This window comes from Lithobates pipiens, unplaced genomic scaffold (assembly GCF_037356315.1).
Source record: "Lithobates pipiens isolate NorthernLeopardFrog02 unplaced genomic scaffold, aLitPip1_a1.2 Scaffold_19, whole genome shotgun sequence".
NCBI lineage: Eukaryota > Metazoa > Chordata > Amphibia > Anura > Ranidae > Lithobates > Lithobates pipiens.
In genome coordinates, this window is record NW_027507764.1 from 159298704 (window position 1) to 159319349 (window position 20646).

Here is a 20646-nt window from a genome sequence, read left to right on the forward strand (position 1 = left end):
AGTTACACAGTGTGTGAGAGCTGACCACGCATAGAGGTTTTAGGAAGGGTTTGGTCACTATTACAACAAGTGCACTCAGTAATAAAAGAAAAAAAAAGGCCCATAGAAACCTTTTCTTTACAGAAAAGGCCCATTAACACCTTTGTGTTTGAAACACTGTGAGGGGTGCAAAACAGATGAACCGAACTAAAGCTACATTCCCAGTTCTGCATTTTCATGTGTTGTGGTATGTGTTTAGCAACACTCATCTCTAACGCAGATGAATTTTTCTAGATAAACCCCAAAAATGCAGGGAGTGCAATTTTTCTCTCTCAATGCTGAACTCAAACACACAAGTAGAGATGGACTCGGGCGTGTTCAAAACCCCACGTGCCCGATCCCATCAGGAAGCCAACACTGCAGAACGATAATCACAGACAGTGAGACATTTCCCGATCTGTGCAGCTGCAGACCGGAAAATGTCTCACTGCTTGTGATTAATGCTGTGCAATGTCGGCTTCCTGGCAGGATCGGGCATGTGGGGTTTCGAACACGCCCGAGTCCATCTCTATATAGAAGCATGAATGTAGCCTTAAAGCCCAGCACCAGTCTAGAGTATTGCAGTCCAAGCCAATTTTCACGGGACCTATTGGACTTAAAATAAAAAAACACCCTAAAAGATATGAAATGTACCAACCCACTTCCTGACCAGGCCATTTTTTAGCTATACGACACTGCGTCGCTTTAACCGATAATTGCGAGGTTGTGTGACACTGTACCCAAACAAAATTGATGTGCTTTTTTTCCCACAAATAGAGCTTTCTTTTGGTGGTATTTGATAGCCTCTGCGGTTTTTTAATTTTTTTGCGCTATAAACTAAAAAAAAAAAAAAAAAAGTCGACAATTTTGATAAAAAAAACCAAAAACTGAATTTATTCATCAGTTTAGGCTGATATGTATTCTGCTACATATTTTTGTTAAAAAAATTGCAATAAGCGTATATTGATTGGCTTGTGCAAAAGTTGTCATGTCTACAAAATAGGGGATAGATTTATGACATTTTTATTATTTTTTTTTTTTTAATACTAGTAATGGCTGTGATCAGTGATTTTCAGGGGGACTGCGACATTGCGGGGAACAGATCGGACACCTGACATTTGACACTTTATTGGGTTTCAGTGACATTATTACAGTAATCAGTGCTAAAAATAAGCAGTTATTGTACTAATGACACTGGCAGGAAAGGGGTTAACATCAGGGGCAATCAAGAGGTTAAATGTGTTCCTCATTTGTGTTTTCTAACTGTATGGGGGACTGTGTGACAGGAAAAACACAGATCCTGTCTTCCTGCATAGCAGAAAGACAGGATCTGTGTGAACTCCCCTGTCAGAACGGAGATCTGCCTTGTTTACACAGGCAGATCCCCATTCTGTCACTGTTCAGAGATCATATAATTTGCTTTGAATAGCAAACAAACAAAAAAAAGACATTTTTAGAACACTGAACAGACCCTATTTACAATGCTTATCCTCTGATTTTTATACCATTATGAACAATCATGAAGGTCAAAACAGCATGCAACACTGCCAACCACTGCAAGTAATGGAAAATATATTCTTTACTTACGGATCAATAGAAATTTTTATGCAATTCATATTTTTATCTCTTTGCTTATTGTCAGCTGCGTTGACTGTAAAATGAAAAAAAGTGTTTAGTGTAAAGAAAGAAAATGGTTGCACCATAAATGCAGTTCATTAACAGTTATCTATGAAAGTCCAACAATACTGTTAAAATGCCTCTATGTTTTGTAATTTAAAAAGATGGTAAATACTTTCATATTTTGTCAAATGATTTTTCAACAAGCAATTGTCTTCTACAGCACATGTAACATGTTGCATATGTATATGCATGCTTCCGAGCAAAGTACAGGGAAAAGGGTGAAAATACAAAAATTTGTGTTACTTTAATTTGAACATAAAATAAGGGGCATCCAATGGAAATCACAGGCTGCAACAACACTAGATTCAATTGGTGGCATTATCGCTAAAAGTTTTAGGAAAGACTACAGAAAGATATAAAAATAATGTAGATCTTCCATAGATCATTTATTTTTTCCTTTTTTTTTTTTAATTGCAAGCAATGTAAGCATCAAAATTTAGGATCCTTTTGTTATCCTCTATACAGCAGAGCTCAGACTGGAATGATGCAGCACAATAAGCTAATCAGTTATACTACAGTGGACATGTGCCTGGAAGCAACATGCAGATAGAGAGCAGACAGATTCTATTTTTTTTTCCTGTCCCAAACTCGTGAAAATTTTAACTTTAGAAGAGAAAATATAAGGCCTCCTGTCCTGCTGGATATTGCTGTGCATATCTCAGGACCTGACAGACACAAATACAAATCCTCCGGCAGGTAAAAAAAAGCTCTTATATATGCATTTCATCTATGCGCCTAGGAAAATGTAAACATTTTTAAAGGATAAGTATAGCTTTAAGAAAAAGAATACATTTTTGTCTTTAGATCTTACATTTATCATAGATCAAGGATATGCAATTAGCGGACCTCCAGCTGTTGCAGAACTACAAGTCCCATGAGGCATAGCAAGACTGACACCCGCAGGCTTGACACCCAGAGGCATGATGGGACTTGTAGTTTTGCAACATCTGGAGGTCCGCTAATTGCATATCCCTGTCATAGATGATACCCATAATTCAATATCTACTCAATTCTAGGTTAACTTTGTTAAATCCAGGCCAAATTGTAATCATAAGATCCTGTTTTTGTTAATCTTTGCTAAAAGGTGGAGGTTTTGTTTCATTATATTTTGTTCTTTACCTATATTTTTGTATACTTCGTATATTTAATCTACTGAAAAATTTAACAACTTCTTGCACTCCAAGTCACCACATAATATACCCAAGAACACAATGTATAATTAACAAATGGCATTAGAACTATAAAACATTCAAATTAATCTGGTACTCTTTTTCCATGGCTAAAAGGTAAAATTGCTAAATTGCTGCCAATGTTTAACACTAGAGCTGCACGATTCTGGCTAAAATGAGAATCACAATTTTTTTGCTTAGAAGATAGATCAATATACTCTCACGATTCTTGTGGCGTAACATCATCTTTCACATTAAAACAATAAAAAATTGAGCTAACTTTACTTTTTTTTTTTTTTTTTAATTCATTGAAGTGAATTTTTTGCCAAAAAAATAGCATTTGGAAGACCGCTGGGCAAATATATTGTGACATAAAATATTGCAGCAATTGCCATTTTATTCCCTAGGGTCTCTGCTAAAATATATAACGTTTAGGGGTTCCAAGTAGTTTTCTAGTGTCAGAAAAAGATTTAGACTTTAAGTGGTTAAACTTCCTGCATTTACAGTGTTGAAAACTTGGCAGTCTGCCGGGATTATTTATTTACACAGAAGTTCTATCCCTTTGATCTAAGAAGGAAGCTTAGTTACAATGTTGCAAGTTAAAAAAAAAAAAACTTGGCAGACTGCCCAGATGTTTTCTTTTGACAGCTGAGTGAGCAGATATTTTCTCCACTTGTTTATATGAAAGAATCAGCAGATTGTCAGAGAGGGTGAATCGAGATCACGATTTTTGTTAACGATTAATTGTGCAGCTCTATTTAACACTTAATACAAGTGTAAAAAAAAAAATCTGCTTTATTAGTCTGGATGAAAAAAAGTAGTAGTTAAAAAAAAAAAAGTCCTCAAACATCCTTTGAAGTAAAATTTATATCTATGGTATAAACCTCATAGATATATATAAAACTCACCAAGAATCTCATCAAATATTTTATACAATCCTGGTACATAAGTTATATCGCGGCAATTCATTCCAACGTCCTCATCATAAACCCACATTGGCTAGAATAAAAGACAACACACATTGTCCAGATTAAATGACAACACACAACATAATTTGGCTTACTGTCAAATAAGGACAGGCATAAAAACAAACCATAGCACTTTGAAACATACTAAAGTGGCAAGCAAATCCAATTTCCGTACTTGCTGACCACTGAGGGTTGAAGAAATTAAAACTTCAGCATAGCACAACACTTCTGTGCCACTACAGAGTAAATTACTAGAGTATCTGTTTCTTCTAGAATGAATAACAAATGTTGTTCTTGCGCACTACCACTTTTCAGGTCCTTGCGATACTAACTGATGTTCGGCTGAAAGCGGTTCGAAGTAACAGAGTTAGGACTGAAACATTATTGGTAAAAGCTGCGCCTAGAGTGGAGCACCCTACTGAGATTACAATTGAAGACTCCCATTTAGTGCTTCAAACTATGATGAAAATACTTTCCAAAGCCCTAACACCATATAGATTTAAACTGCTAACCTCTTATATATAAGGTTAAAAAGGACCCCACCACAGCAATCCATCAACACATGAAAACTATAAAAAAAAAAAAATTCTTAGAATTAAAGCAGTATTAAACCCAAAAGCAAACATTTATTATATTGCAGCTTAATAATTCTTAGATGTCATGGCTGCATTCATTTTCTTTTTCTTAGGCTTTCATCCTTTTATTTTCACTTGGTGATCTTGTATCTATTTTCCACAAGCATTGGCCTATTTTGTGTATGGACAAAGTTCTTGGAACGGTGCTACCTAAAGATCTGAATTTATAGAAAAGCCCCAAATTGTGGGGACAGGATTGTTAGGAAGGTATTAGACCCTCCCAGTAGGAGAGTGACCTTATTGTTTTGGAAAGGTTTTTCTTCATATGGTAAATGTAAAGAATCAGAGCACTTTATTCCTAGACCATTAATAAGACACACATAATTTCTGATTAAAATTTTGTGTAATGCTACACATTACAGGTACTTTTAATGCCCTTGTGGCTTTCAATATGTAGGTTGGACAAAGCGACCTTCATAAAAAACGAATAGCCGAGCATGTGCAAAAAATCATAAATGGGTATAGGCAGCATAGCGACTCCTTGAACTTTACAATAGGGACTCCACATGTTTACAGTTTTAGGGGGTAGACAGTTTATCCCTCCTAGAGAGGTTCCAACAGGATTAGGAACCTCTCAAAAGAGGAAAACTAAATTGATAAATATGTTGATATTCTTAAGGCCGAACAGATTTAATATATAGATATATATTTACTAATATAACAAATTTTATCAGTCTGTTTTTCGGTGGTTAATTTTATAATATATGAAATCTTTTTGTTTCCTTTTGACTTTTTAGAATGTTGATTGTATGGTTCTATTTATTTATTTTTTTACCTTTATTTGGCAATAAAATAATGGGTTGTAAAGTGATTATTACATATGCACGTAATGAGCGGTAATGAATGGGTTACATTTTTATGATTAACCATTTTGTTGGGTTTTTATGGAGTATAGTTTTATCAATGTTTGTCTTTGGTTTGGTAGCTGGGTTCCCAATCTCTTATCCTAGGTTTACCCTCTAGCTTATGTATTTGTGGGCAGCAACATTGTTCATATACCATTTTCGCAGAGGGCTTTGGTGATGGAAGGGTTACCTGGTGAGAGTTGGGCATAAATATTGGGTTGCCATGCTGTCCAGCCATTTCCTGGAAAAAGTTGGAAGGACAAAGTGCGCTGGAGCATGATTGTACAGTAACCGGATGCGACATAAGCGGCTTACTGGAAATTACGTATCGGGTTGTGGGTGAGACATTTATACTTAGTGCACATAGAACGGGAGCCTCTGCCCGAAGAATGACTGCTTTTAACTTTGGTTTAATCCTAAGAGCCAAGTTGATGTGCACTACAATAATGTATATTTGTGAGTAGTTTTGTTCTTTAATAAAGAGTGAATTGTTTTTACGGTATCACACCATTGGAGCCTTGTTTTTTCTATATCCCATCTGGGGGAGCACAAGAACCAGGAGGCACTGAGCAATGTGCAGCTTTGATAACTAGAGAGCAGTGTGGTGATCTCTAACAAGAGAGACATATTTGTTTGGCGAGTTTGTGGGGAGAAGTGGAATATTAAAGCACAGGGTGTCACATGTAAAAAGACATGCCTGTTTTAACCTCACTTTATTGGATTTGAAAGGACTCTGATGTTGAATTTTGAGTTTCTCATTCACACAAGCATGTGGTGGACTTATTGTTGTTGATGGATGTGTATAAATTTGATGTTCAAAGCACTACATGTTTTTTCATTTTTGAGGTTATCTTATATTTATGATTTTGAGTTTAGGACTGCTTTAAAACATTTCATACTTTGTATATTGCACGAACTATACAGCAGAAAACGACATAAGATATTTAAAATGGCTTGAGCACTTAGAGATTTACCACAAAAGATTACATTAAACTCAGATATATATACCTGAGTAACAGGCTCCACAGATCCAATGTATGTATCAGGTCGGAGGAGGATATGCTCAAGCTGAGTTTTCTTCTGGTAGACTCTCTCCACAGACATTTTCTTTGAAGAATCATTTTTGTTGTTACTGACGTTTTCACCTTCTTCTTTTTTCGATACATTGTTCTGATTATCAAACAACGTCTGAAAGACAAAAAAAAAAAAAAGGACACAATGAGAAGGTTTTTTTTTTTTAAACTACAAAACAACAATTTTACAAGACGGGCAGTCAGATAAAAGTGAAGTTAGATGCGTAGTCTACCTTAAAGCGTACAGAGAGCCCGCCCGCGCGCCTAAATAAAAAAAAAATGTCAAGTCAGCAGCTACAAATACTGCAGCTGATGACTTTTAAAAAGGAGGACATTTACCTGTTCAGGGCGCCCACGGTGTCCTTACCCAAAGCCGATCTGTTCCATCGGCTCCAGGTGCTGGCATTGCTAGTAAGGGAATCAGGAAGTGAATCCTTGCAGCTTCACAGCCTGGTTCCCCTACTGCACATGCACGAGTCGCACTGCGTGTTCTGAGTGGTCCCTGCTGTCTTCTGGGACCTGTGTGTCTCACAGAAGACAGCGGGGGGGACATGGCATAGATCACTGCGGATCCTGCAGTGATCTTTCACCGAAAGTGGGAGCAAATACCTGTATTAGACAGGTATCTGGATCCCCCCCCCCCCCAAAATGTGCCACTGGAGAAGGGGAGGAATCCTGACAGAGGAAGTTCAATTTTTGGGCAGAACTCCACTTTAGAGAATTGTTTTGCTAACAAGCAAGGGGATCCGTGTCTGAATGGATACACAGCTGTGACTCTGCTCAAATGCCCCCATAGCAAGCTGCTGGCTGAGGGGACACTCAATAGGGGGGGGGGGGAGGGCAGGAGCAGAAAAAAACCAACTGCTCAGAGCATGTAAGTATAACATGTTTGTTATATTGCAATTCTATCTAGAGCTGCACCATTAATCATTAAAGAATGGAGATCTCAATTCTACCCCACTCAATCTTAACACAGCATTTTCCAGATTCAGTGCAGAGAGTTCTTTGCTCACTGCTGAACGCTGTAAAAAAAATTAAAAAATAAAAATAAGGCAGCCTGCCAACTTTATCACAACATCTTAGGTGGAGATAAAACAAAACATTGTAACACATAGTTTTTAGATCAAAGGGATTTACTTTAGTCTGTAAATGAGGTCAGTTTAATCATTAAAAGACTAAGACCCCTTTCACACTGGGTGGGTGCAGGCGTTAGCAGTAAACAGCTTTACTGCTGTTATCACAACGCTTTTTGGCCACTAGCGGGGCGCTTTTAACCAGTGCTAGTGGCTAAGGTGTCAATAGCGCCCATGTTGCTGCACTTCGGCAGTGCTGCCCGTTCATTTCAATGAGTAAGGAGTTTTGGGAGTGGTGTACACACCGCTCCTGCACCGCCCTAAAGCTGCTGCTTGCAGGACTTTTATTTTCTTTCCGTTCCGCTTCAGGGATATGGAGTACAAGGGCTTTCACACTGGGGTGGGCTTAAGAGGTGATATTTTTAGAGCTAAAAATGCCTGAAAAGCACAGTGTGAAAGGGGTCTCTCCTTTCTCTGACACTTGTTGCTTACAAGTTAAAATCTGTATTTTTTGCTAGAAAATTACTTGGAACCCCCAAACATAAAAAAAAATTTAACAGAGACCATAGAGAATAAAATGGCGGTTGTTGCAATATTTTATGTCACACTGTAACTGCCCTGCAGTCCCTCAAATGCAATTTTTTGGGGAAAAAACACTTTACTGTTTAGCTTTTTAATAATGCATTAAAGTTAGCCCATTTTTTTTGTATAATGTGAAAAATGTTACACCGCTAAAATCGTGATTTTTATTCTAAGCAAAAAAAAAAAATTGTGATTCTCATTTTGGCCAGAATCATGCAGCTCTAGTGCCATCCATCCCAAAATCCTTTGCTATTCTACAGTCATCATCATTCTATGTACCTCAGCCAGTAAGATTTAAAAAAGTACACCAAAAGATTGTTCAGTCATGTTTAAACATACATCGAGTTGCCAATGCTCTCATTTTTACAAGACACAACAATGAAAGTGGGTCTTTGGGCATGCATTTAGTGAGCCGATGGAGACAGAATTTATCAAGTATCCAGTGTAAATATGGTGTGGACTCCTAAAGCTGAACTCTGGACACAACTTTGGTTTAAATATATTCCTCAATGGCGTACAGAGAGCCCGCCCGCGCGGCAGGTGTACAGAGAGCCCGCCCGCGCGGCAGGTGTACAGAGAGCCCGCCCGCGCGGCAGGTGTACAGAGAGCCCGCCCGCGCGGCAGGTGTACAGAGAGCCCGCCCGCGCGGCAGGTGTACAGAGAGCCCGCCCGCGCGGCAGGTGTACAGAGAGCCCGCCCGCGCGGCAGGTGTACAGAGAGCCCGCCCGCGCGGCAGGTGTACAGAGAGCCCGCCCGCGCGGCAGGTGTACAGAGAGCCCGCCCGCGCGGCAGGTGTACAGAGAGCCCGCCCGCGCGGCAGGTGTACAGAGAGCCCGCCCGCGCGGCAGGTGTACAGAGAGCCCGCCCGCGCGGCAGGTGTACAGAGAGCCCGCCCGCGCGGCAGGTGTACAGAGAGCCCGCCCGCGCGGCAGGTGTACAGAGAGCCCGCCCGCGCGGCAGGTGTACAGAGAGCCCGCCCGCGCGGCAGGTGTACAGAGAGCCCGCCCGCGCGGCAGGTGTACAGAGAGCCCGCCCGCGCGGCAGGTGTACAGAGAGCCCGCCCGCGCGGCAGGTGTACAGAGAGCCCGCCCGCGCGGCAGGTGTACAGAGAGCCCGCCCGCGCGGCAGGTGTACAGAGAGCCCGCCCGCGCGGCAGGTGTACAGAGAGCCCGCCCGCGCGGCAGGTGTACAGAGAGCCCGCCCGCGCGGCAGGTGTACAGAGAGCCCGCCCGCGCGGCAGGTGTACAGAGAGCCCGCCCGCGCGGCAGGTGTACAGAGAGCCCGCCCGCGCGGCAGGTGTACAGAGAGCCCGCCCGCGCGGCAGGTGTACAGAGAGCCCGCCCGCGCGGCAGGTGTACAGAGAGCCCGCCCGCGCGGCAGGTGTACAGAGAGCCCGCCCGCGCGGCAGGTGTACAGAGAGCCCGCCCGCGCGGCAGGTGTACAGAGAGCCCGCCCGCGCGGCAGGTGTACAGAGAGCCCGCCCGCGCGGCAGGTGTACAGAGAGCCCGCCCGCGCGGCAGGTGTACAGAGAGCCCGCCCGCGCGGCAGGTGTACAGAGAGCCCGCCCGCGCGGCAGGTGTACAGAGAGCCCGCCCGCGCGGCAGGTGTACAGAGAGCCCGCCCGCGCGGCAGGTGTACAGAGAGCCCGCCCGCGCGGCAGGTGTACAGAGAGCCCGCCCGCGCGGCAGGTGTACAGAGAGCCCGCCCGCGCGGCAGGTGTACAGAGAGCCCGCCCGCGCGGCAGGTGTACAGAGAGCCCGCCCGCGCGGCAGGTGTACAGAGAGCCCGCCCGCGCGGCAGGTGTACAGAGAGCCCGCCCGCGCGGCAGGTGTACAGAGAGCCCGCCCGCGCGGCAGGTGTACAGAGAGCCCGCCCGCGCGGCAGGTGTACAGAGAGCCCGCCCGCGCGGCAGGTGTACAGAGAGCCCGCCCGCGCGGCAGGTGTACAGAGAGCCCGCCCGCGCGGCAGGTGTACAGAGAGCCCGCCCGCGCGGCAGGTGTACAGAGAGCCCGCCCGCGCGGCAACCTCTACAAGTCTTCATTAATAAAATTAAAATAAAGATTTACATCCACTTTAACAAAAGTGAAAATTATAATAAGAAAAAAAAACATGGAAGATGCTATTGCTTAGATTTAGAAGAAAAAAAAAGTATAGATGTCTGGTTGTTTTTAGTGTCAATATGTTCTGTCTCACTAACCTAGAACAAGCACGTGGCAATTAAAGTCAGAACAAAGCAAAAACTGTCAAGATGTCCAGACTTGTTATGGGTCAGTAACAAAGTACTGAAGGTCCAAGCATCCCTAACTTCCTCTCTCACCTCCCCCGCCCATTTCCCAATCTCAGGACATCATGCTAGGCTCCTCCTCAAAATTTCCTCATCTCCTTTCTCCCCTGCAATCAAAATAATTTCTTCTACAATTTACACTAAATCACACTAAAATTACACAGCACGAATCACATTAAAATGAAAGATTCTGGTACAAACACTGGAAAGGTAACACAGATTTACTGTCCAGGTTTGCGGTCTAATTAATTTGGGCTAAGCTGGCCCAAGCAAAGCTTGTGTGCTGTATAAAATTGTATATGCGGCCTCAGCTACATACAATATACAGCCTTTTATTCCCGCAGTGAGAAAAGAACTGCTCTTGTATTTAGCAAGTCTCAAAATGCAACTGTGAGACCTCCCAGACACAGATAATAAAATGGGTGTAAACATTTGCAGTTTTGCTGGACAAATAGCTATGCATGTGCATTTCTTCTGCGAGAACTAACCAGCTGGGCAACAGTAAAGTTAGGTTCATTCATACACTGAGAAAACACTGCATTATGCCCAGTAAATGGAGCCGATCATTGGAGATAATAAATACATCTTAGTAAGCAGAGATACAATGGAACATTTCTAGAGAACCCTGGAGGGAATTAAATGTAACTGCTTCTGCCAAGGGATCGACTATTAAAAATGTGCTTCTGTGTCCCAGTTGCAGCAAATTCCCATCACTTTCTATTCTGACAGAAGGTGGAAAAGCTCCCAAAATAGTGGCACAGAGGGCAATAAAAAAAATCTCAGATTTACTAACCATTCCCTGCTTCATCCAAAAGTTTTTGGCATAAAATGGGTCCTTAAAAAAGCCAGTAATATCAGGCACTAGCAAATCCTTGTACTCACTATAGTCTGGAAGATTTAATTAAGCCAAAAGTAAGGCTACGTTCACAAGGACGAATAGCAGAGACTGCCAGCAGTTGTAAATGGTACATGCACGCACTGTGTGACCAACAGCAGCTGTCAGCAGAGGCAGTCAATGTCCAGAGCTGCTGCTGTTCACATGTAACCGCTCATCCAAGCGCCTCCAACAGACCCGCAACGCACATTGTCACATACTTCAGAATGAACGTGGCTTTGCTCGTCTCAGAGTTTCAAAGAAGCACACCGCTGTTTTTTTATAAATGTTCTGTACGTTTTTGTACAAATATAAGCTGATTTCTAGGGAATAGAAAAATCCTCCCTTACCTCACTTCCCCAGTAAAACTGAGTTGAAGACACGCATGCGCTGTAAAGATGCGCATGCACGGTAAAGCCGCGCAAACAGCTGTTTACTGACGTAGCCACACCGGAAGTAACAAAGTCGAGGTTTTTTTTTTACAACACCGGTGCCCTTATCCTCTTCCTGATGCTCCAGTTTGTGGGTGATCCCTCAGAATCTTCATGTACAATGGAGGGCTATTGACACCCCATCGTACAGGAGGATGTCGGAAGGCCTACAAATGGTGGAGTGACCTAAAGAAAAAAAAAAAAGAGGCTGTGGGGGCTGGTTTAGAATACGGAAGAAGACTGTGGAAGCAAGGCAAGAAACCCCAACATTTTATCATATGTACCGTCATTTTCTTTTCCTGATGTCTATCCATGGCAGCATACATGTGTGTTCAGTATGCTGCCAAGGAGGCACCGGGAAAGTCCATTTTACTGGTCAACGCACAGGACTGGAGATCGCTGCACCAACATTGCTTGTGTTGGTATGGCAATCTGTCAGCCTGCTGGGTTGAATGAAAAAGAAGAAAGTGTGTACCAAGCTTTACAGGATTGGACATGTTTGTATCTGTGAAAGTACGCAAGTAGAATGTATGTAAGGGATTCACTGTACTGCATTTCCCTACTTGCCAAATATGCTGCAGAAATCTCCTTCCACCAAGTCTGGCTGCAGCCTTTTAAGCTGTGGGCAGCTGAAGCTGCTGCCTGTTCACTTCCTGGATTTACACAGGTGTGCACATAGACAGACTCACACCACTACTTGCCTGCACATCTCTTCTCCTCTCTCAAATACAAAATGATCTCTGCAGTCTCCAGATTATCTCCACCCTCATCCAACTCCTCAAGCCCTGCAGCTCTCCTTGGCTCTCCTATGACTCATCCCTCCTCCACTCTCCTGATCCCACCCCTCCCTTGCTGGCAAACTCTCAAGCATAAGAAAGAGCTATATATGATGTCATTAGCCTAGGCTACTGACCAGACAAGAAAGTGGAAGTGGGCTGTATAGGGTATTTACTGGCAGAATAAAAAATGTTTTACTCTTCGAAGTTAAAACAAGGGCAGAAGATTTAATAGATGGAAAGATGAAAAAATGACTGAAGGTCTGCTTTAAGTGCATTGTGCCTGACAAGTGTGTGTTTCTGCAGGTTTTCTGGCTGTCAGTACCGTGGGCTATTAGGGCCCCTTCACACTGTACCACACTGTGCTGCTGTACATGCATTTTCATGCACGGTGTTAGGCATTCTATTCAAAATACAGGAGCGGAACTTTACCTCAATGAAAATGTAGCACTTTCTACATTTTTTGCAGCACACCGTATGCTATGGTGCATTGCAGAGCAGGTGGGTTTTTCTGCTATTCAAAAGAAATGGCATTGCAACGCACATATAGTATGTTACCACAAGGAGCATGTGAATGTCTAATGTCTCTGGAGATAATGACAGAAGTAATTAGGATACATCTTATATGTACTCCAGCAGCATGTGTGACTGAATAATTGGCCAAACGTGATAGGAAACCTTTACACCTGAACAGCAAGGACCTTGTAATTTGGCCCATTGTACTGCCTAATGGAACCGAATTGAGCATCACCAGCAGACATGGATCGGGGTAGCGAAGGCGATGGCCAACACCAAAAAATTTGCATTGATTTTCCTATTAGACAGTTATGTTTTCCAAAACACTGCAAGCTCCTTTTCATTGTTCAGAAGGTAAAAAGCAGTGCTGCTACTGGGGACTTGGTGATCATTCAGTGGACAGGCCCATCTTTAGGATCCAACAGACATCTATGGATACCTGTGGCAAGCTTACAGCCCAACCCCAGACTGCCCCTTATACCCCAACACCCCTTGCGGAATCACTTTCTACATACTGAAAACCCCTCTACGGGAGGTCCTGGCTCCTACCTCTTCACCTCTAGTGTTGATGGTCCTGCACAGAATGGTGCTCACGCACTCTTGTGTGCTAGTTCTGTAGGCCCGGGCTGGAATTAAATTGACCCCCCCCCCCCCCCCCCCCATTTCAAGGGACTGTGTCATGACAGCCTGGGCTCATAAGAAGCGAGATAGCGTCAATGAACCTGGAAGAGGACTGGTACTGAACCATGGGTTAGTGTAATCAAGGGACAATTCCATACAGCCTTGGCGCCTTGTGGCCTCTGGGGTTCCTTGCAGACACTAATGTGCGTTTCCCTATTCCCCTGCTCGAGCGGTGATTTCTAGTGGTCTCGTGTAATATGTCTCCAGTCTATGACTGTCTCCTGAAGGATGTCCTCAGTCTCCAACTACTACAGCATCTAACCAACCCGTGAACCAGATCTGTAATCTCTGACCATCGCCTGCATCGTGCCCACAGTCTCTGACCATAGCCTGCATCGTATCTAGAGTCTTTGCCCATTTTCCATATCATGCCGGCAGTCTTTGACTATACTCTGTAGCACTTTCTACATTTTTTGTCTTGTCTCAGACACTGAATACTCAGTTTTATGGGTGGCCCTTTAATGTCGAGGGCCGCACTTAAGGCCCCACATGTCAAGAAAGTTGACCACCACTGTCATAGAGGAGCACAAGTTCTCAAAGGGGCTAGGCAATAGATTTTTACAATATTTTAGATCACAGAGCTGAGCATTTAAAGGAGTTGTAAATGCAGGTTTTTTTAATCTTAATGCATTAGGCTGCTTTCACACTGGGGCGGGAGCGGCGTCGGCGGTAAAGCGCCGCTATTTTTAGCGGCGCTTTACCGTCGTTTTAGCGGCGGTCTACGGGCGCTAGCGGGGTGGTTTTAAGCCCCGCTAGCGGCCGAAAAAGGGTTAAACCCGCCCGCAAAGCGCCGGCTTTCACACTGGAGTGAAAGGGGCCGGTTTTTTTCAGGCGCTATTTTTAGCGCTGTAACGCCTGAATACCGCCCCAGTGTGAAAGCAGCCTTAAGATAAAAAAAAAAATCTGTGTTTAGCAGCCTCCCCAGAGAACCCCCCCCCCCCCAATTACTTACCCTGAGCCCAATCTCTTTCCAGCGATGTCCACGAGAGTCTAAGCCATCCAAGACACTCCTCCTGATCAGCTAAAACACACAGCAGAGGTGCCATTGGCTCCAGCGACTGTCAAAGTCAATCGATCAGGGGAGAGAGGGCAGGGCCAGGTTAAGGCTCCGTGTCTGAATGGATACATGGAGCTCCGACTCGGCTTGGATGCCCCTATAAAGAGCTGCTGGCTGAGGGGGCACTTGATAGAAGGGAGGAGCCAGGAGCAGCAAAAGGGGACCCGAGAAGAGGAGGATTCCAGCTGCTCTGTGCAAAACCAACTACACAGGGGAGGCAAGTACAGACGGTCCCTGGGTTATAAACAAGATAGGGTGTGTTCTCAAGTCTAATTTGTTTGTAAGTTGGAACAGGTACATTTTTTAGGCCCCTTTCACACATGCGGACAGTATGTCCGTATTTCATCCATCCGTTTGCGGATGAAATACGGACATACATGCATGAACATCCGCAGACACCCGATATTGTCCGCCTCCGCTACTGTTCGATTCTGCAGACGGAGGAAAATCCTATTTTTCTATCCGTCTGCAGAGCGGATCTGATGAACACGGACAGACGGTCCGTGTTCATCCTATCCCCCATAGAGGAGAGCGGAGAGCTGACAGGGCGGTTTCTGCACAGTGTGCGGAGACCGCCCTGTCCGCCGCCGGCTCAGCGGGGACAACGGAGCGATCCCCGCCGAGCAAGCGGATCATGAAAGGGGCCTTAAGTGTAGCTCCAGCCCAAACAAATTATTTTTTACATTTTTTGGATAGCACAGGGAAAGGATATCATCCCTGTAACATTTGTTTTGCTTTCTGTGGCCCTGCTCAGAAGATTTCACCTCACTTTCTGTACCAATGACAAATGGATTTTGAAGTACACCTTTTCCCACCATAACTCTTATAGGAGCGATTTTCCCTTCCTAGGGGGTAGATTCCCTCTCACTTCCTGTTGTCTCCCTCTGTTGGTAAATCAGATGCTTGTAACCCAGGGACCGCCTGTATAACATGTTATTTTTTTAAGCAAGCCTTTAAATCACTTTAACTGTTTCTAAATCTAAGTGTCTTCTTTATACCTTAATGCATCCTCTGCAATAAAGCGGAGCAATCCAAAAGGAAAAGCTCTGCTTGTCTGCAACCCCCCCCCAACCCAACCCCCGGGTTGTCACATTTGCCACTTTTGAGAGACAGGGGTTACCTGGTTTTTGATAGGTATCTGCTCCCACTTCTGGCTCAATTTGAGTTGAAAAGTCACCCCCCCCCATTCGCAAAGCGCAGTAGAAGCCAGCAGTGAAGCCACAAGGCTTCACTTTCCCTTAGTCAAGATGGAGGGACCAGCACCTGACTGAAAAATGGATTGCTGGACAGGTTAGTGCTCCAATATTAAAGAGGAAGTAAACCCTGATGGGTTTAGTTCCTCTGCCTCCCTGCAAGGGTAAAGCATAATGGGCTACTATGCATCACATAGTAGCCCATTAAGTGTCACTTACCTGACACAGGAGCCAGCGATGTCACTGCTGTCCCCTGTAGCACGGAGCGGCCATCTTCTTCCGGGTATCGCTGCTCCGGCCACTCACAGAGCCGGAGCAGTGATGACTTAACTCCTCCGCATGCGCACGGAGCCGCCACTAACGGCACAGTGCCGTTAGCAGCAGCATGCCGCCAACGGCGATAGATTTTAGTAAATATCTCCTAAGCCGTGTAGGTTTAGGAGATATTTCTTGGACCTACAGGTAAGCCTTAATCTAGGCTTACCTGTAGGTCAAAGTGGTTTGTAAATGTTTACAACCACTTTAAAAGTCAGCAGCTACAGTATTTGTAAATTGAGAGGACTTAAGTGTTTACATTCTCCCCCCCCCCATCCGTAAACACCTAGTCCTCTCACAATCCAATGCTGTCCCCGACTGCAGCCCTGCACTCCTTCTCTCAAAGCAGACAGAGGCAGCCATTGGCTCTTACTGCTGTGGGGAGGGAGCTTACAGCGCTGTGTGCGTCTATGTACGCACACAGACCAGATCAGGCGTGCTCCACCTCAGCATACAGTTTACTGAGGATGCACCCGCAGCGAGGAGGAGCAGAGAGCACAGGTGGGGGGGTCTCCAGTAGAGGAGGTAAGGGACCACTGTGTAAGATCGTTGCACACAGTAGATATATATAATACCCCAAGGCCTTTACAGTCACTATAATGCCACACAGGCCTCCAGCCCCCTGACCCCAAACACAAGCAGCAGAACGGAGGAGATCCCTCCATTGTTCTAGGCTGGTGATGAGGAATACCCCATGCAGACATCTGATGATGCATTCCCTCTTCCCACCACAAGATGGAGCCCTGGCACCCCCCTCCACCATCGGGCATCCCCCATCCCCCCCGGAGCCCAGGCCTGCAACACTTACCACCCAGGTTAGTCCTCCGCTCCCCCCTCCGCCGCCGCCGCCTCCTCCTCCTCCACCACCGCCGCCGCCGCCTCCTCCTCCGCTGGATTTGGACATCTTCCTCCCGGCAGACAATTGCAGTGAAGGCGGATATTAATGAAGGAGAGAGAAGACAAGCTTGTATTGTGCGGGCTCCTCGCCCGGAGATGAGAGGACACCGGGGCCTTCCTTTCTCCTCACCGCGGTGTGCTCGGCCGCCGCCGCTCCGTAGGACGGTCTAATAAATAAGGATAAAAGAGGCCGTGCTAGGGCAGGCCGGCTGAGTACGGCTGGCGGGGGCTCGTCATGTGGAGGGGTCGCATGAATGACGCAAGCCGCCTGTGTAGAGCCTCGGTGTGCGGAGCTGACCCCCCGGTTCCCCCTCCTCTTCCTCCCGCAGACAATACACAGCGCCGCTTCCGCTCTCCGCACTTACACACGGGGGGCCCGGGAACGCCGAGCCACCAATGGCGTGCGGCCCTCCGCCTGACGTCACCGCCTCGCTGGGCAGAGCCAAGCGCCGTACTGTAAGAGAAGGGGCGGGGCTGTGCGGTGACGTCACGGCGGGGGGTAGAGGAGTGCAAGTGCCATAACAGAGCAGGAGGACAGCGGGGACAATAGAGGGAGCACTGCGGGCAACATGGGTAGCAGAGCAACGGGGGGTGTCCCTTCTACAACCTTTCCCAGACCTGGTCCTGCAATGATGAACACATAGCCTGAGCATTCCATCTATAAATAGAAAGGAAATCTCTACATGGAGATAATCAGAGAAATCCGATCAGGCTGGAGCCCCTTTCTTCAGCCTGCATTGGAAAGCCGGATATACACCATGCAATCTCAACCTAAACCATCCAATCAATGTGCATCCCAATAAGCCGCTGTTTCCATTACTTAAAGAGGAATCTGCAGTCTTTTCACATCATTTGTAATAAAACATCTTTGCCATTCTGAAGCTTCCCTCCGACCACTTTACATATTATTTTATATATACTGTGATTCTGTACTTGCCAAATATGCTGCACAAATCTCCCTCCACTAAGTCTGGCTGCCGCCATTTTAACTATGGGCAGCTGAAGCTGTTGCCTGTTCACTTCCTGGATTTACACACCTCCAGTGCTGCAGCCCTGCAGCTCTCATTTGCCCTCTTAGGACTCACCCCCCCCTTCCTGGGAAACTCTCAGGAGAGTGACTAGGAGAGCTGTGCATGATACCATAAGCCTAGGCCAGTGATGGCGAACCTTGGCATCGCAGATGTTTTGGAACTACATTTCCCATGATGCTCACCTACACTACAGAGTGCATAAGCATAATGGGAAATGTAGTTTCCCAAACATCTGGGGTGCCAAGGTTCACCATCACTGGCATAGGCTAATGACCTAACAAGAAAGAGGAAGTGAGCTGGATAAGGAATTTACTGGTTTACTGGCAGAAAAAAAAATGTTTTACTATCCAAAGTTAAAACAACAAGGACAGAGGATTTAATAGATGGAAAGATGAAAAAAATGACTGAAGGTCTGCTTTAGAGTGACCATACATGGGTCCGGTTTTCTTTTCTCATTCAACCAGACCCGCTTCCGCCATCCACAAACCCCATGCAGATGGGGGAATCCACCCCGCTGTGCTATTGGGAGACTTCCCCACCACACAATACACAGATCAGTGCTGCAGTCTATAGCCTGCTGTGCCAATCAAGAGAAAAAATACCAGCAGGGCACTTGAATAAAAGTTGTCTAATAGATCAACTTCTGTTCAATCACAGCGGCCACACATGAATCGAGATTAAACTGGTCCCTGCTGAACCGGGTGACTTTCAATCCATGTACCCGTCAGATAATGAAAGGGAAAGTGACATTGCGTCAGCCACAAATGCGTTTCCACCGCTACCAGGTTTGCTAATCTGACGGAACACCTGCAGTCAGAAAGCGGCAGCGGCCATTTAACTACACCCAGCTACGTCTTGAATTTCAGAGTGATTTTAGCAATAAAGTGAGCGTATATAAATAAATATAGTATGTTGACATCTGTGATGCTGTTTTGACGTTACATTTGAAAGAAGCTGGGCGCCAGCAGTAGGCAGGTGACGGAAGCCATGTTGGAACAACCTCAGACTGCTCAGCGCTAAACCTTTAGCCTTTCAAAATTAAATATCCAAACAGCATCACATATGTTAATATATTATATTTATTTATATACGCTAACTTTATTGCTAAAATTACTCTGAAATTCAAGACGTAGGTTGGGTGTAGTAAAATGTCCGCTGCCGCCTTCTGACTGCAGGTGTTTTGTCAGATTAGAAAACCTAGTAGTGGTGGAACGCATACCCAGCTGATGGAATGTCACTTCTATTACATTATCTGACGGGTTCGCTAATCAGAGCACCGGTTTTAGTTGTTGGTAGATCTAAATAAGACTGTACAATCAGATTGTATGGTTAGCTTTATTTAGTTGTCAGGTTGCTATATAAGTACCTGTAATTGTACAGTAAGTACCTTTAAAGCAGAACTTGACCCAGAACAACTTGGTCAAAAATAATGTTCTTTAGCAAGGAACATACATTCCACATGAATAAGTATGCTATCAAAATTAGTGTGTGCTGTAAATTGCCTCCAGCATGGCTCGTCTCTTCTCACTGGAGGCTGCCATTTTGCTGAAGCCCAGAGCCCCTGAGCAGCAGCAAATATTTAGGCTGTCAGCAGATCAGGCTCTAGTGGCTCTGATTTTCAAACCATCAAATGACTGGTGTCATAACTGATCACATCTGCAGCACCATGGCCGCCGCTGTATTCTGGCTAAGACCAATGAGGGTGAGGCCTAGAGCAACACTTTGCAGGGGGGGCAGCACGGAAAGAGTCCCCGCCAGCCAGTCTTATGGGGTGGACTGGGCTGAGCGGCAAATTAGTCTAGCGCCCCCATAAAGCGCCCATACTGCGGGCACCTGGCATTCCACAACTGTGTGTGTGTGTGTGGGTGGGGTGGGGGGGGGGCGCGTTGGTTATAATTTTGACTGTGGTATCGTCCCGGACCTCAAACCTTACTCACTGTGCTATGTTTTCTGCTCACCATTCACATGGTTATATCTTCTTAGTCCCATAAAATTATCAGAAATTTGTGCTTAAAGTAGAACTATAGGCAACACTTTGTTTTTTTCATTTTGAATAGAGTAAGGGAGGGTTATAGCCCCTGTCAGTTTATTTTTTACCATCCCTGTCTCCCATTGCAGAGATTTTCCTCCTTCACTTCCTGCCCCATAGCAAAACAGGAAGTGAGAGGAAATCTATGCAAATTGAGTAAATTCCCACTCGAAAATTTCAGGGTGGGTCTTAAACAGCAAGGGGTGTGGCCTTGACAGGAAGGGGTGGGTCATATTTAAATTGAGGGGTGCACAAGTTTAGTCATGCCTAGGGCAGCACAAAACCTAAATACACTACTGACCATGGCAATTACAGATCAAACAAAGGCAGCTTCCTTGGCTGTAAAGGATAGGAGGGTTTTATTCCTCTTTAAGGCTGTCAGCAGATTGTTCTATACACACTCAGCAGGGCCTAAAAATGGAGAGCAACTGAGCATGTGCAGAGCGGGAAGAGACAATGTATTGCTGGATTTTAACCACCTCAATACACTTTCGCCCCCTTCCTTCCCAGACCAATTTT

At 45.2% G+C, this 20646-nt stretch overlaps 1 protein-coding gene across 1 annotated transcript in view; it reads right to left on the reverse strand.

Annotated features, from left to right (window-relative positions):
* TOP2B (DNA topoisomerase II beta) overlaps nt 1-17481 on the reverse strand; it is an 83483-nt gene extending 66002 nt beyond the window's left edge. Inside the window, exons 1-4 of the mRNA XM_077491430.1 lie at nt 16979-17481; nt 6324-6503; nt 3776-3866; nt 1606-1669 (exon numbers count right to left, since the gene is read on the reverse strand). Coding sequence (XP_077347556.1) covers nt 1606-1669; nt 3776-3866; nt 6324-6503; nt 16979-17074 — 431 coding nt within the window. The 5' untranslated portion in view covers nt 17075-17481. The remainder of the gene's footprint in view (nt 1-1605; nt 1670-3775; nt 3867-6323; nt 6504-16978) is intronic.
* Nucleotides 17482-20646: the final 3165 nt, after the last annotated feature.